Here is a 21,333-nt window from a genome sequence, read left to right on the forward strand (position 1 = left end):
AAAGGGCACACATTAATTTTGATAAAGTATTTATTTAGGTACATACATATGTTACTTTCCATAGTCTCGCACAGAACAAAAAAAATATTTTTTACAGTAGATAATAGAAATAAAAATATATATCACTTTAATTTTGTTACCCTTGAAGTATAATTACGTCAAAAACTAAAATCAGGGACTTAATCTATTTTTTTGAGAGAACGAGGGGGGCGGTCGCCCCAATCACCCCCCCCCCCTCTGGATCCGCCACTGTGACAGACAGAAAAAAATACACACTACATCAATGTAAAATCAATACATTAATGGCTCCGCATGGTATGTATCTAAATTTACAATTCAATGAAAAATATATACAATATACAACATGTAATGTATTAATATAATATAACACTTTGTGACCAAATTTTTGATGCAAAATCCGCTAACATTTTATTATTTACTACAGCGTTCTCAATTTATCAAAGCTAAACTAAATTATAAACAGCTAACTAATTTTGCTACACATTTAATTAGGTACTAGAGAGGATAATATTTTTATGTTATATGAATCTTGCTGAATATACCAATCAGAATAACTAAATTTACTTTTATTTGCAATATTACTTTCAGTTATCAACATAAGGAGTCTTAAACTTTATGAAATACGTGCTAGTATGGTCGAGAAGCGTTCAATTGATTAAAACAAATTTTAATAGTTTATCAGATTCATTTATTAGTATATATAATAGCTACTTTACCTATCGTATGTTAAAAATTCCCTAGAAACAATATAGCTAATGTTAAGTATAATGTATAACCCTTAAATATCTTAAGATATTATTATTTATACACTAAACCTTATATTTTGTATCTAGGTACAATATTATGGTTACTTAATTATGTACTTGAAGTCTGAAGAAAAATTTATAACAAGGAAGTCACGTTATTTGAATGAAATAATTAAAAACTTCTAATTAATATAAATACAACAATTATAATAATAGTTCTTGTAGTTTGTAGTGACGGTCAATGGTTGGATGTAGGCATGTATAGGCATGCAACTTGAATAGTAACCCTATATGTGAATTATTGAGGACTAACTAATTGGTTCACTGACTAAACACTTTTATTGAATGTATTTTTACTTGTAAAATTATTGAGGCTGAAGTAAAAATAAAATCTCAACATAATAAGTCACTTGTACAAATAAGAGTGTAACAACACGAAGTCTATCAAAATATCTATTGTTATAAAAAGTGTATAACTTGAATACGTAAAAAATATACATAATTATATTACGAGTATATTATATTTTTTTATTATTATACCTATTATATATAAATACATATATGTTTTTAAGTAAGACAGCTTAAAAAGATTTAACAAGGCATTTTATTGGATACAGAAATAATGGTTCATTGAGTGGTGACCCTAACCTTTTATATATAAATAAAAGAGTCGGAGATTACTATTATTGAATTTGAAACCATAAGACACCTATAGTTGAAGAATTATCAGTATTTTTCTTATATTAATCTGAATAAAAAAGTTCGATATTTAAGTATTTTATACAAATAATTTATCGGGTCTCTTATATAAATTTCGACAATAATATTAAATTATATAATAAAATAAATTAAAAAATGAACTTGTCATACAAAATTTACATAAATTAATCATTTAAAAATACCTTCAGAATGCAGGGAAATGTGAAAATTATAAAAAAGTTATGACTTTATGAGTTATGCGCTTATGCAACTCAATTTTTACCAATTTTGTCAATAACCCAATCCATGAATGAAGGTACCTTAGTGTACACGCCTGGGTATCCTGGTTCGCCACATTTTCTATATCCGTAAGATACTATACCCATTATATAGTATTGTTTTCCTTTTGGATACATTAAAGGACCTCCCGAATCACCCTTAAATCGATTACAAATTGAGAAATTGTTAAATTTTATATTATTTTCTATGTGAAATCAAATTATTAAATTACCCTGCACGAGTCTTTTCCTCCCTCTGGAAAACCAGCACATAACACTCTGTTATCAATTATTGCAGATGGTTCGTCTGAATATGCTTTTGCACATTCATCAGACTTCGTTATTGGAACTTGTACTTCCATCAAAGTAGTTACGGGTGGAGCACCTAAATAATGATAATAATTTTTTGTATATATTTAATAGTTCTTAATGATTAAAATGTATTAGCGGTGATCATCATCAATATTTTATTTATTATTACATCATAACCATATATTTAATTTTATATTTTAGCATAAGCTAACCTAATTCAGATCACAAAAAATAAATTAAATATATTATACGTTCGTTTTAAAAACAGAATACATTTGTTTTCATACATTGGTAATGAACTCAATTTGTACGTTCATTTTAAAAATCTAAGAACAAAATCATTAATACAAAAAAAGTCTAATAAAAACAGTGAAAAAACTCAGCTATATTTGCACAAACGATTAACAAACGTTTAGTTCAATCAGAAGTAGAAATTTTGAAAGTGTTTAGGGCTTTAGGAATATACCTTCATAAGTAACCATACAGGATGAGAACAGTAAAAATATAAATATGTTCAGTAAACGTAAATTTATTGTAGGGATAATATAAAGTTTTACAATAACAAATTATAAAATGAAAAACTAGAACACCAATACGATTTGATAAGATAAAAAGTATCCGGACGTGAATCAGCGATATTAATATAGGCCGATATTTGTCGTTGCGATATATTAGTTTCACGATATTTTACCAACGATTTTTTGTCAGTATACATAAAAATATTAGAGTTTTTTTTATCAAATATTTGAGTAGTTTTTCTTCCAAACAAATTGATTTAGAGCTTAGGCATTATAGATATACTTTTACTATATATCACTTACTGTAAGTATCCGTAGGTCGAGTTGTACCCCAACCGGCCACAAAAGGTAAACTTCTCGACATATCTACGTTTTTGATTTTTGAAGTCATTGGCATACATATCGGTTGTATTAAATCTAATCAAAATATACAATATACATAGTTAATACCAAAATGTATTGAATCAACAAAATAATTATTTATTTTAAATTCGTTCTAAACATTTTTTTTTCTTTTACACAACTACTTTTGAACAGAAGTCGTATTATAACGTGCTACAGATTAATGAACAATGCGGTTATTTGAAAACTCACCGTCAAAAGTGACACTATATTTTAACTTCAATAACGCTATGTCATTGGCTAACACATTTTCATTATAATCCTCGTGTATGATGATACTTTCAACTGGAACATCTAATGGCCTTGCATTGTCTTCGACAGTAGGATCCAAATCTAAGTCACCTAATCGTACAGTAGTCCTGAAATATCAAAATATTCACACCATCAATTATAGGCACAAGTTTTTTTACAATCCTTTTATGCACAGGGATTTGATTAATTCGCTTACAGTTTTGCATTTTGAATATTATAAACACAGTGTGCGGCTGTAAGCACGTGTGAGTTTGTTACCAATGTACCGCCGCATCGCCATTGTACCGCACGATTATTTTTTTTTAAGCCCTGATAGCCCAGGGCCGCCATCCAAGGCCAAGCACCTAAATAATAATATAGATATTAATAATTTTTAAAATACGATTCATTCGATAACTTATTATTTTAACCATAAGCCAGCTACATACCAAATTCAATTTAGTAAGTACTTTATACCTATGGGTTATAAGTGTGACGTGGTAATAAAATTACGTTATAATAATAAATATATCATTAACATTAAACTAATAACTTGTACCAAATTTATAACTTTTTTAAAATTCTTACCTAATTCCGAGGGATTTCCTCCAATAATTCGAATGCGGGTGACGTTGCTTATTCCACAAGTAGTTTGCGAAGGTAGTTTTGATCTTAAATCTGACACGGTGCCCTTAGTAGTTGTTCGGTTCTCCTCTATGCGTGATGGTACCGGTGTTGAAATATTTTCCAAAGCACAACACACTTTTGTATTTGTGCCTTCAAATCCACAAAAAGATTTCTTAAGGAAGACTAAAACAGGCGGCATATGTCTTTGATTTTCCAAAAGAGTTAGTAACTTTGGACAGCTCTTAATATTGATACAAACACCTTTTTCAAAATTTGGAGTATTGCATTCTGTTGATGAGAATAAAAACAAATATTAGTCTTGTTACTGTGAAAGTTAATTGTCTACATTGCTAGTGATGATACTGTATACTCATCTGTATACTAGTCACAATGCGAAAAGTGATATGTTTTATAATAATGCACGTAGTCGCTGTTAATGTGCCAACAAACTACAGTGTGTGAATTGTACTAACAACATTTTATATTTAAGAATAAGCCGTTAATCTAAATTTAATAACAAATTTATTAAAATATATTAAAAATAACAGGGTTTTGTAAATTTATTTCCAATTTATTCTGAGTGAAATAATACCTATAATTATAATAGTTTATAATAATTATACTCTTATATACCAGAAAAATATGCTTTGTTTTTTAATAAATTTCTGATAAAAATGGAAAATTACTTAAAGTCTTAAAAATACATACATATAATTTGGTGAAAATGTCAAGTCTCTAGTAAATAATTTTCAAATTAAAAAAAAAAAAAAAGGATTTTGTCAAAAACAGACAATGCGTAAATATATTCGTTTTGTATATTGTTTTTTTTTTCAGTTTTTTCAGTTTATCTTAGTAAATAATTGATTTTTTTTTTTTGATATTAACATTTGATTTCTATCTGAGCCTTCTCTCATAAATTATATTGAAATATTTTTTTCTAATAAAAGAGCTTTAGATTATCAGTGACAAGAAGAAATATATGATCAATGTTGAAAAAATAAACTATTATGTAGAAATAATTAATAAATAGATATTAATATATTATTAAAAATAACTCACCACTACTAGACTGAGCTGTTACCATACCAATCATGAATGTTAAAATAATAAAACACTTTTGTTTTCTCATGTTTAAGCTGAAACCAAAAAAACAATTACTGTATTATTGCTTGTATTATAATCATAAATATAATATATCTCTTATAATCGAGCCATCCCGAATAAAAATATAAGGGGGGGGGGTTGAGATGCATTAATGTGTAAACTCAAAAAAATAAAAATAGAATCATATCGTTTAGGAGCTAATCTTTTACGACGATTTTATATTTAATAAATATAAAATAATAATTTAAAAAATTGGTAACTGTTTTTAATTAAAATTTAACTATTTGAACATAAGTTTAATTTAATTAAAATAATAATTTAACTTACTTAAAAAATGTAATTTTCCTATTTGAAAAATCATAATTAAAATGTTTTAAATTATTTAACAAACTATATTTTAGTCATTAAATTGTATTATAGTATTTTATTGGGCAGTTGGTAATTGGAAAATTAACTTATATACCTTCATAATTATTATAAATTAAAATATATTAATAAATTATTATGCAGTCATATTTATTTTACTTTGTAATATTTAAAAAATTATTTATAAAATGTTATAAAAAAAATTATAATTTGCCGAGTACCATTCAAATACTTAACGTATCAATATGACAACTGACTTATACATATTGTACACTTGGGAGAGTGGAACACCCTCTAGAACCCCCTTCTGATGGCCCTGCTTATAATTAAACAAATTATATTTATTTATTTATCATCTATACAAGTTTAATATTGTTTATTAGAAACTACTTTCAAAATTAAATTTTTTTTAAGTTATAATAACGAATTGTATTAGATAATAACATTTATAATTTTTCCAGCAGCTTCGTTGCAATTTTATAAATATATATTATGATAATTTATTATTATATAACATTATAACATATCAAGTAAGTTGTCTATGGTATAATATCCTTCTATATACGACTTTTATTACTTAAAAAAAAAAAAAATTAACTTATTGTCTTGACGAATTCCACATATAAAGAGATTTATATAGGTATACCTAGTATAAAAATGTACAAGCATATCATAATTAAATCACTATAACTCTCGAGATATAAAAAAGAACGAGAAGAAATTTACTGAAAAAAAAATGGCTAACATCAATGTACATCCCATTGTTTGGTATTGAGAAATTTTCTAAGATTAGGACAATCGTTACACTTATTTAATACTTACTAAACCCTTCAATGGTAATAAGATTTTATTGCGAATACAATTAGATATAAAACATTATTAAGAACGTAAAAATATTTAAAAGTAAACTGAATAAATAATATTGTGTGGCGTAAATAATAGGCAAATAATGTATACTTCGAGTGTTTGTGGATGTTGAACAAGAACGACACTGACTCTTATTTCATATAATTTAAAATAACAATACGAGTACCAGGCCTTTTTCACTTGATGGTAATATTACAATTTATTGATAATGTCGAGTTCCATAATTTATTAGTCATTACCGCAAGTACTTTATAAATTACCATTGACTAATGAATAGAAAAATATATCAAAAATACATTGGGTTTAGATTATCAAAAATTAAACCATGTGAAAACCTCAGATATTTAATATTACAAACCAGTTTTATAGATATTTTTTGCCGTTCGTAAATTCGTCCTTCAATCGTTATGTTCGTGAAATGTTTACATTACTTGTACTATTATATTATATGCAAATTGTAAATATATAAACACAAAGTAATAAATTATTATTTTTACAATAATATAATTATATTCGAAGTATGAATATAATTATATAGGTAGTTATAACTAATTCGGATTATAATGAAAAGTAGATTCACTGGTTCTTGAAATGCTTTGTATAGGTATGGCACTACTATCTGCAGTTTTCGATTTTTATTCATATCTTTGTCTGGTTAGCGGACTTTATTTTCCATTCAGAATATTTTTCCTTAAATATTCGACACAGAAATAGTCAATAAAATATTGTCTATACGCTTTATCGTAATGATTATTATGTCAAGTATCATAACAGTGTAAGTACTCACTGATTCAATATTTTTGTTATGCGATCGTTAGCAATGGTATTCCTCGTAATCGAAGGCGAAAATAATATTGTATTGTTATTATTATTATTATTATTATTATTATTCGCTAATAGTTTTTACATCGAACTATACTATTGAAAAAACAAATCGAAATTTCACGTACGTGAATCGGTTTCCCGACTTCCGGATATGACGCGCGACGTTTGCCTGAAATATACTAAGCGCTGTATGTCTACGTACACCGACGACGGTGCGGTAAACTGTGTGCAAAACATCGAGCCGATTGCTGTCTAACAATATTATATTTTGTACGATGCGAATTTTTAATATTTTTCATAATTATTTACCGCCGACGGGTTTAACTGGTATGGGGAATCCAGTTGATATGTGACGTCACGTGTTCTATTTATATATATATATATATATATTATGCATGTGTCCAATGACAAGTACGTACCATAGGTATTTAACAGCAATACACTAGCACGAACATTCCAATACGCCGCAGTTTTTGGAGGGGTGAAGATTTTACTACCGAGACGAATACAATTTTGTTTGTTTTGGTTACGGTGTTTACCCCCGGAAAAAAAACTTTTAACAACGAAATTATAGTTGTGTGACCACTGACCTGCGATAATTTATTCCAAGAAAACATCTTAATATTCCCGCCCACTACGAATTATACTCCCAATATTAAATATTCGGTATATAATGCCATTGTGTATCTAAAACCCAAAGTGTATCAGACAAAATTATGTTATAATTTACAAAAATTACAATTATTCAAAATTAAAACTCAAATTGGCTTCAGGTAAAATAAAGCGGTGATGTTATTTAAAACAGTGTATAGTATACTTTTAAAACAGTTGTTTATTCCTGAGTATACATAATAATTGGAGTTTAGGGCAAGTAGTTTGTGAGTTATACTTATTTAAAGTTTAGACAAGCGAAGTAGTGTACAAACATTTTGCGAGGTAACTCTGTACCACTTCACTTCGCGCATCTAAACTTAATAAAAAATAAATAATAATAATATAAATACTTATAATTCATAGACTACTCACCCTACATTCGATTTTTATGTATCAAAATATTCGGTAAATTATTTTGCTTTGGAATATGAAATTAAAACTCTATGTTGTCATTCAAAAAAGTAAAAAACTTAAGAAATTATAAGCATATAAAATATAATTAATTAATAAAAACGTTGTTTTTTCAACAATTTGAAACTATATAAAAAAATATTTTCAAAAACATTAATACTATTTGAAATAAAGAGTGTTTTATGATATATGTATTGTTTTAACATACTGAATTCAATTTAGTAAATATATATATATTAAAACTTATAAGCTATGAGTATGATGTGGTTATTTTTTTAAATACTTACCTATTCCGCTGGATCTCCTCCAACAATTTTTACGTGCATGACGTTGCTTATTCCACACCTAGTTTCCGGCGGTAATTTTAATTTTAAATCTAACCCGATATCCACAGTAGTTACCTCTACATGTGGTGGTACCGTTGTTACATTACTTTCCAAAGCGCAACACATTTTCAAGTCTTGCCTTCAAATCCACAAAGGGAATTTTTAAGGAAGTCTAAAACGGACGGTACGTGTCTCTGATTTTTTAATTGAGTTAGTAAACGTGGACAGCTCTTAACATCGATACAAAAACCTTTTTCAAGATTTGGAGTATTTTATTCTGTTGATGAGTATAAAAACAAATATTGTTATTGTTATCGTGACAGTTAATTGTTTACACTGCTAAGGTAAAAGTTTTTTTTTTTTTTTAACTTTTTTCTGGTTATCTTGATTAGTTTGGTAACATTAGTGGCAAGAAGAAAAATGTACTCAATATTGAAAAATAATGGTTTGAGGCGTTTACGTATGTTGAAAGAAATATAAATCAATATGTTATCAAAATTGACTCACCACTGCCGGACGCAGTGCTGAGCTGTTGCCGTACCAATTATGAATGTTAAAATAATAAAACAATTTTGTTTACTCATGTTTAAATTAAAAACGAAAAACAATTGTATTATAAACATTAATATAATATCTAACTTATAATCAAACAAATGATATTGATGTATTAGAAATTAATTAGTTTTTTTAAGTTACAGTAATTTATCGTTTTTGATAATAAATGTGCTTGAGCAATAACATTTATAATTTTTCTAGCAGCTTCGTTACAATTGTATAATTATTAAACATAGGTGACTATAAAGTTAGTTGTTTGTATTCACTATTGTTATGATAAATTTCGCCAATTAAGTGATATTTATACAATAAAAGAATGAAACATTTACTATTATTTTAAGATTTAATACCTATAACTCACGAGCATTTAAAAAAAAAACTCTAAATACCTATATTCATACTACTATTATAATAAAAAATTGTTACACCAATCATGGTTCATTACTTATGCTGATACAGGTATTGTATATGTATTATTATCAATTTTCGATTTTCAGACTTTAATATTTCCGATTAAATTAACGTATTCTACATTTCCATCAATGTTTGGCACAAAAATATGCAATAAAATATTGCCTAAGAATTATATTGTATTGATTATTATGTCAAGTATAAATTTATAAGTACTTACTGGTTCAATAATTCTGGTACGGGATATAAAAGTCCTTGTAGCTCGATAATTATAATAAAAAGACACAATATCAATATACAACACGTAATATGAATGGGACGTAAAAGGAAAAGGAAAATAATACATACAAATTACAAATATATAAGATTCACTATAATATATAGTCAGTTATATCCCATACTTCTTATTCAATGCACCATTTACACAAATACAATAAATATGAACAGTATCCTGTCACTCTAAGAACCACCTGGTACTTTATTTATACTAACGAGTATATAAGTTCAATAAAATGTCACTAATATAAAAATTATTAAAAAAACGCAGAACGAATGGTTGAAGGTTTACACAAAACGTTGGACTAATTACCAACTAATAATTGGTGGTTGGCGACACCACCGTTATAACAACAGATGTAATAATAATAATGCACTTCAGTACACGCCATTACAAACAATATTATAATATTATATACCCAGCAAACAAATGATATATTAAATCGGAAACATTTAACACGAACAAAGATAGTCACACAGTCTCTTCCGGTCAAATATATTATTGTCTAATGTTCATGTCTGTCCGATAATATCGCACCGTCGCTCGTCGTCCATGTCCGTGTCCGGTCGACGCCGATGTCGCACACGCTTGCATCACCGATCACCGTATGCGGAAACCGCGTGCTGATTCGCCGGAACCGCCGTTGACTTTTTTCTTCCGATCTACTCACCCATTTTTTTCTCCGCCGTGCAAATATGTTGTCACTCGCGCACGTGCTGCTATTGGCTATACTACACTGCCCTGTTAACGCTATCTCCGCCGTGCCCTCCGCTTCGTATCACTAATTAAAGTATGCGATGAGCTGCGAGCGTGTGTCGTACATTGTATTTTTTTAATACGGCAACGACTACACATAATTATCTCACGCACTGTCGTGAGGTTGACGTAGTGACGTTATGTGATTATAACATATACGTTTATAGTGTCGTGCCGGCGACGTGGGATCGAACGTGTGTCGTGTTCGTCAATCGCCGTGATGTATCATAGTTGGTAACTCGACGATTGTGGATGATTTTAATGCGTACACAAAGTATATCGGCTGTTGATAGCATACGAACATATTATTTATGATATTCGTTACATGTTCATTTGAATACTACGGAGACCCGTCGGAAAATGTAACTGGCGAAAAATAAATTAAAGACGTAATAATAAGATGATCATTTTAAAATGTATAGTTTCAAAAAGATCATAACTTACTTAAAAATAATAATATCAATAAAAGACTACGTGGGGCCCTGGATAATAATATTACCTTTGAATTTTATAATTGGTCAGTTTACTCTAATATCAAAACTAACAGCACAATATTGAAACTGGTGAACAAAAATTTGCTATGTCACATGTGTGTAAGACGGAAACAACACATGCTGACCTACTACGTCCTCTTAAAATATCAATGTTATTATGTAAATGTAATTTTAAGTTAATAATGACCTTGATATCGAATCCTTTTAACTTAATAAATAAATAATAACATAGTATCTATTATGTATAATAAGTATTTTTTAGCCAATTTCGATTGGAAAAAATTAATATTTATCGTATGAGGACAAAAAAAAATTAAGTTTAAATAAAATGTTAATGGAATGAAATATTTCGTATAAACTTAAAACGTATAGGTAATTGTATTGGTTTTTTTTCTGATTGATGAGTAAACTATGGTATGGTATTGTATGTTTACACTGTACATTCTTACATGTAGGTAACTATGAATAAAATATAAACGACGACGGTAAATCTTCTCTATAAATAAGTGTGCATAACCGTGTTTTACAACGCTCTTCGCCAGAAAACGCGTCACACGCATATTATTAATCATAAAATATATTAGGGTATTTAATATTTTATGAATTCCTGTACATTGTATCTATATGTGTATATCATAATAACTAATTTATGAAGTTAGTCTGTTCCCTTGCGGTTTATTGTAATAGATCCAAAGAACGGAGACCAAAGGAGCAAATTAATGTATAACAAGAAAGTCACGTTATCTTAACAAAGTGAAACAAAAACTTGTGAATAATATAATTAAAAAAATAATAAATATATACAGTTTTCGTAATTTGTAGTGACGGTCAATGGTTGGATGTAGCTTTATAACTTTCTACAATAGTAAACCTACATGTGAATTATTGAGGCCTGACTAATTGATTCACGGATAACGTTGCGATGAACTAATAATATATATAGATATACGTATATATCCAATGTAGACCATATATTCAATTGAAAGTGGGATTGTTCCTATGTAGAACATTATGTCTCTTTATTCCGACAAACATTAAAAATGATGCTTATTATTTCGTTTATAGTAGATAGTGCAATTTTAATTCTGTTATCTGAATATTATTACACTTATACCTATGTAAATGTGGGTAAGGGAAAAATCTGTGAATGTGAAAACATACGATTTTTACTGTTTCATCTTTAATTATTATTGAAACAAAAGTTAAGAACTATAAATTATAAACAATTTAACATAAATAATTGTTTGTGTCATATGGAATGATAACGAACAGTCTTCAGTGATAAACATAAGACATGTATTTTTTGGTGTATCGCTTAGTGTTATATTATGAACTCCTACAATAAAGGTAATATTTACCACATGTAACACGGTGAAAGTCTAATTTTAAGTTTTTCGCGTATTTAATAGAATCCGGATTTTACAAATAAAATTTAAAATTTACCAAGTCAATTGATGCTTTTGAGTACTAGACATTAACAAATTTATAGTTTAATCAATACTTATAAGATAACTAAATAGCACCCATTTGACATTAAAACAATAATTAGTCAACAAATAAATGTCATTTTTTTTTTTTTTGAAATTTAAATAACAAATTTCTAACTTGAACGTTGTTTTTTCGTTTTTATTTTAGACTATAATATTTAATATAGATAAATATGCATTAAAGTATGAACTTAAAGTATCAAAAAAATAATTAAATAAATACCCAAGTTATTGAGGCTAAAGTCAAAGTATAATATCCGAGCTTCATATTATTAAAATTGAATCCTTAAGACGCTAAAATTATAGGAGTTTCAATATCTTTTTACATTAGCCTAAATAAAAAAGATCCAATACTTTGTACAAATAAATAATCATATTTCTTATGTACCTGTTGACAATAATAATAAATTATATAATAAAAAAATTAAAAACTAAACATTCAATACAAAATTTACATTAATAGTCATTCAAAACTGCCTTCATAATTCAAGGAAATGTGAAAATTATTAACAAAAATGTATTACTTTATGAGTTATACGTTTTTATTTAATTTGTCAATAATCCAATCCATGAACGAAGGTACCTTAGTGTACACGCCTGGGAATCCTGGTTCGCCACATTTTTTGGTTTCGAAGGAAACTATACCTATCAAATAAAATACTTTTCCTTTTGGATACATTAATGGACCTCCCGAATCACCCTGAAATCAATTAAAAATTGAAAAACTATTAAGTTATGTATTATTTTCTATGTGTAATTAAATAAGTAAATTACCCTGCACATGTCTTTTCCTCCCTCTGGAAATCCAGCACATAACACTCTGTCGTCAATTACTGCTTGAGACATGTTTGAATATACTCGTGCACATTCATCAGCCTTCGCTATTGGAACTTGAACTTTCATCAAAGCAGTTACGCGTGGAGCACCTAAATGGTGATGATGATGATAATCATAATGAGAATGATATTTATTTTACACATTTTATTCATTTTTAGTGAATTAAATAAATTTAATTGTGAACATTATAAAAATGTTATACATTGTATTAACATGTTTCATTGAAATAAATAATATTTTATTTTAGCATAAACTAACGAATTTCATATCATAAAAAAAAAATTGGCATATATGTCTAATAATATTTTCTAATATAAAGTTTTTCTCCCGAACAAATTGATGTTGGTGTAATATAAATATTCTTACGATAAAAATATAACTTACTGTTAGTTTGCGTAGGTATAGTGGTACCCCAACCAGCAATAAATAGCAAACGTCTCGAAATATCTAAGTCTCTAAGAATTGAAGTCATCGGCATACATATTGGTTGTATTAGATCTAATAAAAATATACAATATACATAGTATAAGCCAAAACGTATCGAAACAGTAATATTATTATTTATTTTAGCAACGTTATAAACATTTATCTTCTGTTACATAATGATTGAACAATGGTCTTATTGCGTACTGCAAATTAATGAACAATGCGATTATTTGAAACTCACCGTTAAAAGTGACACTATTTCTTAACTTCAATAAAGCTATGTCATTGGCAAAATTATATCCGTTATATTTTTCATGTATGATGATACGTTCAACTGAAACATCTAATGGCCTTGCATTGTCTTTGACAGTAGGATCCAAATCCAAGTCACCTAATCGTACAGTAGTCCTGAAAAATCAAAATATTCTTGCCAATAATAGGGGTAAGGTTAAGTACATTAATTGTATGCACATGGATTTGATTGATTTACTTACAGTCTCATATTCCACAGTTTAAAAACACAATGTGCGGCTGTAAGCACGTGTTTGTTTGTTATCAATGTACCACCGCAATTCCACTGTAATACACGATTATTTTGGTTTACACCCACATAGCCAAGGGCCACCATCCAAGGCCAAGCCCCTTAATAATGATAATATATGTTAATAGCGATTATAATAAAATGTGGTCGATAACTTAGATTGTTTTAACATACTGAATTCAATTTAGTACATATATATATATATATAATACAATTTATAGACTATGAGTATGATGTGGTTATATTTTTAAATTCTTACCTAATTCCGATGGAGCTCCTCCCAAAATTTTTACGATAGTGACGTTTCTTACTCCACACGTAGTTTCCGGCGGTAATTTTAATTTTAAATCTAACCCGATATCCACAGTAGTTACCTCTACATGTGGTGGTACCGTTGTTACATTACTTTCCAAAGCGCAACACATTTTTCTAGTTTTGCCTTCAAATCCACAAAGAGATTTTTTAAGGAAGTCTAAAACGGACGGTACGTGCCTCTGATTTTCTAATAGAGTTAGTAAACTTGGACAGCTCTTAACATCGATACAAATACCTTTTTCAAGATTTGGAGTATTGCATTCTGTTGATGAGTATAAAAACAAATATTTTTTTTGTTATTGTGGCAGTTAAATGTTTAATCTGTATACACTAAACATATCATACTAGGTACATCGAATGACGAATCTTTAGAATAATAAGTTTTACGATCAACAAACTTAGTTAATAAAACTATAATTTGTAAACTGCACAAACAACGTATTAATTCTACTAAAAATCTATTACCCGTCAAACGTAATTTAACAAACATATGTTGTAACGATTTAATTTAAAAATAAATGAGTTTCATCAATTTGTTTCCTATCGATTACAAGTGGAATGATACATATTATACTTATAATGATTTACAACTATAATTTTTTTGTTTTTTTTTTTTGTATCTTCAACACTTTTATATCAGAAATGAAATAAAAGAATATTTCATATGAGGAGTATTTGATAAAGACAGAAATAAAGCTGATCAATATATTTGGTGAACATGTTGAGTCTTCACAGTATTTATTTTCGAATAACAACAAAAAACAAAATCTATTTTGTCAAATAATGACATAAAAGTTCCCGTTTTCTAAATTTTTTTTAAAATTTTTTTCTGGTAATCTTGATTAGCTCAGTAGCATCAATGGCATGACGAATAATGTACTGAACATTGAAAAGTAATGGTTTATGATATTTACGTATGTTGATAGATATATAAATCAATATGTTATTAAAATTGACTCACCACTGCCGGACTGAGCTGTTACCATACCGATTATGAATGATAAAATAATAAAACACTTTTGTTTTCTCATATTTAAACTAAAAACGAAAAACAATTGTATTATTTATTGTGTTATAAACATGAATATAAATAATATAATATCTAACTTATAATCAAACAAAAGATTATTTAACAATAAATTATGGTCTTAGATAATAAATTATGAATGTACTTTAGTTATTACATTTATAATCTTTCAGCAGCTTCATTACAATTGTATGATTATAATATCAGAATTAACTATCAAGTTTATCGTTTATAAGTCAATATCATTTTTTATACGACTTATATTACTTAAAAAAAAAAAATTATCAGTTGAACTTATTATTTTGATGAACTACACCCATTAAGTGATATTTATTTGGATACCTAGTAAAGAATAAAAACTTATAACCATATTAGAATTCAACTAGGTACTACTTTGAGTCTACTCGTACTACTGTTATAAAAGAAAATTACTAGCAGCAATCAATGTAAATTAATTGTTACCGATTTAGTATTGAGAAATTGCTTATCTTACATACAGGAAAAATGTTATTCATCCTTACTAAACCAATTAATGGTGATAATATTTAATTATAAATGCAATTATGAATATAACAAAATATCAACAACATACAAAATATAGTTATCACCGATATGAATCAATGTACGGCGTAAAAGATAGGCAAATAATGTACACTTTGAGCGATTGTCGAGGTTGAACAAAAACGATATTGAATCTTATTTCATATAACTTTTAATAACAATAAGAGTACCCGACATTTGGTATTAATATTAAAAGTGATCATTTTGGGTTCGATAATTTATCACCAAATAGGTACTTTATAAATTACCAATTACCATAGACTAATAAACAGGAAAAATATATTAAAAATACATTGGGTTTAGTTTATCAAATTAAAACTTGCGAAAACCTTATTTTTAATATTACAAACCAGTTTTATAGATTGTATTTCATCGGTCGTAAATATTTATCTTTCAACCGTTATTGGCATGAAATACTTACACTATGTATACTATAAAATAGTATGTAAATGGTGAATTTAGACATGAAGTATTTCATATTATTTATACATAATAAAACTATTATATGGATCTAATAATGTAAATAGTTAGTTAGTTCGGATTGTAACAAAAAGTAGATTTAGCGATTCTTTAAGCACTTTATATGTATGGTAGGTATTACTATCAGTTTTCGATTTTCAGACATATCTTTGTGTCGTTAGCGGACTTTATTTCCCATTAATGATGTTTTTCCTTAAATGTTAGGCACAGAAGTATGAAATATGATATTGTCTAAGCATTATTGTATTGATTATTATGTTAAGTATAGCGGCGTAACTACTCACTGGTTCAATGTTTCTGGTATACGATCGTTAGCAGTGGTATTGCTCGTAATTAAAGACGACAATAATATTGTATTATTATTACTCGCTAATCGTTTTTATGTCAAGTCGTACTATTGAATAAACAAATCGAAATTCCATTTACGTGAATCGAATTCTCTACTTTCCAATACGACACTCAACGTTTGACTATAATAATAATGTACAATATGTAGAGCCGTACGTCTACGTATACGGATACCGGTGAGGTAAACTGCGAGACAAAAATATGTTTAGACGATTGCTGTCTTACGATGCTATATCTATACTATGTGAATTTTTACTATTGTTATGATTATTAATCAATAACGGGTTTAACCGGAATGGGGGACATCAAAATTTGTTTTGTGACATCACGTGATGTAAACATATTTATACATATTTATTTATATTTATACATCCAGTGTAAATTCGAATCATTTTATCAATGTCTTTTCACTTGGGAAGGGTAGAGATCGTCTAGAACGCTGCTACCCCCTTCTCTAAGAAGATAAATTTCACATATGTGGACGACACTCCCAATGGAGTGGGTCCGGCGGAGACAAACCGGAATCATGGGTAATTAACAGCAATTTGTGCACACGAATATACAAATACGCTACAGTTTTTGGAATGGTGAAGATTTTGTTACCGAGACAGATTTATATTTTTTTGTTTTGGTTATGGTGTTTACTAACGGAAAAAAAACGGGAGGAGGGGTACATTAAACAACGAAATTATAGTTGTGAGACTATCACTGACCAGCAGTAATTTCAAGAAATTATCTCAATATTTCCACCCACTACGAATTATACTCTTAGCGTGAAATATTCGGTAATGTCATTATGTATCTAAAACCCAATGTGTACCATACTTGTGGTCGATAGTAATTCATGCTACAGCGGACACATCGTGAAAACAGTGTGGTAAGTAGCACTTGGCATATCTATCTTTTAGGTATAGTAATTTGCGTCCCTATAATATGTGACCTTGAATTAATTATTACCGACATTACACCTCGCCATATTCATAATATACTTAGTCTACCAGCCAAATCACATTCTAAATGTACATAAGTTTAATAAATTATAATTTAATCAAAACAAGCACCAAGTAATTATAGTTGGCATTTAACGTATTAAATTATATTGATTAATTGGATACAAAACTGAAGACTTCAATCATTAAAACCAAAGCAACTCAATTTAAAATATAACCTACAGGTGTTGGAGTAGAAAAACTAAAACACAGATTGTGAATCATCTACCTACTAAAAAATGCATTTTTTTATTAGCTTTCCGTAAAAAGATGATCGATAATGATTTAAAAATATTCATGAAGTGGTATTTACACATAATGCGGTCAGTGTCAGCATCAAAATTTAATAATAGGACAAAATGTAGGCACGTAGCATATAACATATACATGTTATAAGCAAATAACTTAATTAAAAAATATAACGTTTGACTGCAAACCCATCATATAGTTATACACTTATACATACAGGAAAGCAAATAAACATAATTAAAAATGTCAATGTAAAGATAATAGTAGGCTAATACTCTTAATGTGTTGATTCCTTTTAACTTAATAAATAAACAATAATATAGTATCTACCCTATAGTTAGCATTTTTAGCCGATTTCAATTGAACAAACTTAATATTTGTAACGTAAGTGTAAAATAAATTTTAGTTAAAATATTTTGTATTAACTTAAAACGTATAATTGTATTGTTATTTTTTTCTGGTTGGTGAATTAATCATAGTACAGTACTATAATACGTATACGTTCTTATATGCTTTTAAAAATACTATGATTTGAGCTTCAAAAATAAATACATAAATAATAAATACCATTTGTGCATGCTGACTAATTCAAATATTAGAATATCTAAACATAAAAAGAAGTAATTATCTATGTCTATCAATGTAATATTTTTCAATAAACAAACTCGACAGGATACTGCACCTTCCGTGGTATTGAAAAATATAATATCAAGTATGGGTAACGATGAACAAAACATAAACGACGACGGTAAATCTTCTCTATAAATAAGTGTACATTAACAGTGTTATACAAAGCACATCGCATACACGTATTATTAATGCATTTATTTTTTATTTTGTCAATTTACAAGTTACATTATTATTTAACATGGTTTATTTTTTTTATATTTTTAATTTTTGTTCATATCATGTTAAAATATTTGACTTCATGATGAGCATTATAGTTATCTATATTTAAACGAAGACTAGTACAATACATTTTGATACAACCGATTGAATGAGAATGTTTTTGAAAATAATCATCGAAATTTGTGTTAAATATTGCAGATTATAAATACACAATTTATATATACATATTATACAAAAATCAACATGGATAAGGTTAACTGTCTATGATTTATAGTTTGTTAATTATTCCGATTCTGGCGAAATATGTAAAACCAGACGTTATCAGAGTGTAAAAATACCAATTACCTACACGGCTATGTATAGAGATTTATCTGGATTGTAAAAAATGTTAATAATATAATTACACACACTTTACCTACGTCATAGCTTAATAATTATTCCGTCGTATGAATAATTATTTGCAAACATACTATTTACTTAAGATATGCTACTAAGCAAAACGATAAAGTATAATTTCATATTTTACCTTTTGATTTACAAATAATAAAAAATATAATTCAATGAATATTTTGTGTTTTTATACCTATCGAAGTTACTATAAAAGAACTACTGATAGTGCATTTATGCGCAAATCGAGATAGTTGGAAGATATTATGTTGATTGTCCAACACGTTCAGTATTTGTTTTTATAAAAGTACATTAAAAAATTCGTCAATAATCTAGGCTTGTGTAGAACAACAGAATTATCAGTTAGATATAAGTCCATAGTAATTTATTATATTGTTTATATGATTTGATTTGGATATATTGAATACATATAAATTAAAATCTTTAGATATAATTTACATAAAATCCCTTTTATTTTGTTCCTACTACCAAACTAAATTTATTATAAATCATAATAATAACTCACTTGTGTATTTGAAATAAGTATGTTACCTTCTAGCTTATTGCAATAGAACCAAAGAACGGTGGCTTATAATAAAATGAATGTGTGACAAGGAAGTCAACGTGATTTTAGTGAAATAATTAAAAACTTGTGAATAATATAAATAAAAAAATAATAATTATATAGTTTTCGTAGATTATTGTAATGGTCAGTTGTTAGATAGAGCTTTATTACTTTAATAGTAACCCTACATGTGAATTATTGAGGACTGACTAATTGAATCTGACTGATCGACTAACTGATTAACTGGGTATTTTTATTAAATGAAATGTACTTAATATTTATACAGTTACACCTTTGGCCTATAATATTTATTTGCACATTAGCTGTTATTTTTCTAACCATATATTATCTAATTTAAAGCGCGAGTTCCTGCATGAAGGTTTCCGTTTTCCGAAAAATGACCCTAGTCCGTTATCACCATCATGACCGTTATCCGCAAGCTTAGCAATGTCATAATGTCCCGTAAGGATTTACCAATTTCGATTTCCTAAAATAATAAAACTATCATAATTCTGTTTTTTTTTATAAGACTCACAGCCTCACAAGGGAAAAGATCACAAGTATTTCATATTTTAGATAAATTTTATATTTTGTTAAATAAGAAAATTTATTTAATTATTTTCTAAAAAAATTGAAGATATCGTTTTATCCATTTTATAGAATTTATTTTTCTAATCATTTTGACGTCTCAACATTATATTTTCTTTACCATCATCATTTTTAATATTTTGTCTAGTTTAAAAATTGTAAATTATTTAATACCATATAAGTGCAAGTATTATCAAATATGTGGACCGCGGGCTCTTGCCCGTATAATAAAATAAAAAATATATTAATAATCACTATTCCAATTAAAATAAAACGATGAAACGTAAAATATTCAGAAAAATAAATTCTAAATGTCTTCATTTTGTTTGAAAATAATTAGATAAAAAAAAATTAAAATTATTTTTTTAAACTTTTTTACCAAAACATTTAATTTAATTTAATTTAATTAAAATATGAATTACTTGCAGTCCTTGTCTTTGTGATGCTATGAATTTACATATATATATATATAAACCGGAATTATGACATATACATTTAAAGAAATATTGTAATATTGTAATTGGTAAATCTTTACGGAATATTCTGTAAAAAAAGTCCAAGTTTAATATTACTTTAATTAAACCTTAAAACACTAAAAGTTATATTTGACTAAAAAAAATCGAATATTTCTTTGTTTCTTATGTAACTTTTAAAAATAATTTTAGACTTTAAAGTATATAATTATAGACAGAACTTTTCGTAGAATAATTACATTAATTAATCATTTAAAACTACCTTCATAATGCAAGGAAATGTGAAAATTATAAAAAAAAAGTTATTACTTTATGATTTATGCGTTTTTAT

At 27.4% G+C, this 21,333-nt stretch overlaps 1 protein-coding gene across 1 annotated transcript; it reads right to left on the minus strand.

The window, feature by feature from the left end:
* Positions 1–1,738: 1,738 nt before the first annotated feature.
* Positions 1,739–15,534, minus strand: LOC113548864. The gene is made up of 16 exons (XM_026949954.1): positions 15,448–15,534; positions 14,431–14,748; positions 14,125–14,272; positions 13,872–14,038; positions 13,589–13,702; positions 13,142–13,293; positions 12,906–13,067; positions 12,722–12,755; positions 7,122–7,248; positions 4,894–4,970; positions 3,796–4,122; positions 3,425–3,572; positions 3,169–3,335; positions 2,878–2,991; positions 1,978–2,129; positions 1,739–1,903 (listed from the first exon to the last, which is right to left on the minus strand). The coding sequence occupies exons 1-16, from the start codon at positions 15,515–15,517 to the stop codon at positions 1,739–1,741; spliced, it is 2,442 nt and encodes an 813-aa protein (XP_026805755.1). The 5' UTR covers positions 15,518–15,534.
* Between the last annotated feature and the right edge of the window lie 5,799 nt (positions 15,535–21,333).

Source organism: Rhopalosiphum maidis, chromosome 4, assembly GCF_003676215.2.
Source record: "Rhopalosiphum maidis isolate BTI-1 chromosome 4, ASM367621v3, whole genome shotgun sequence".
Lineage (NCBI taxonomy): Eukaryota > Metazoa > Arthropoda > Insecta > Hemiptera > Aphididae > Rhopalosiphum > Rhopalosiphum maidis.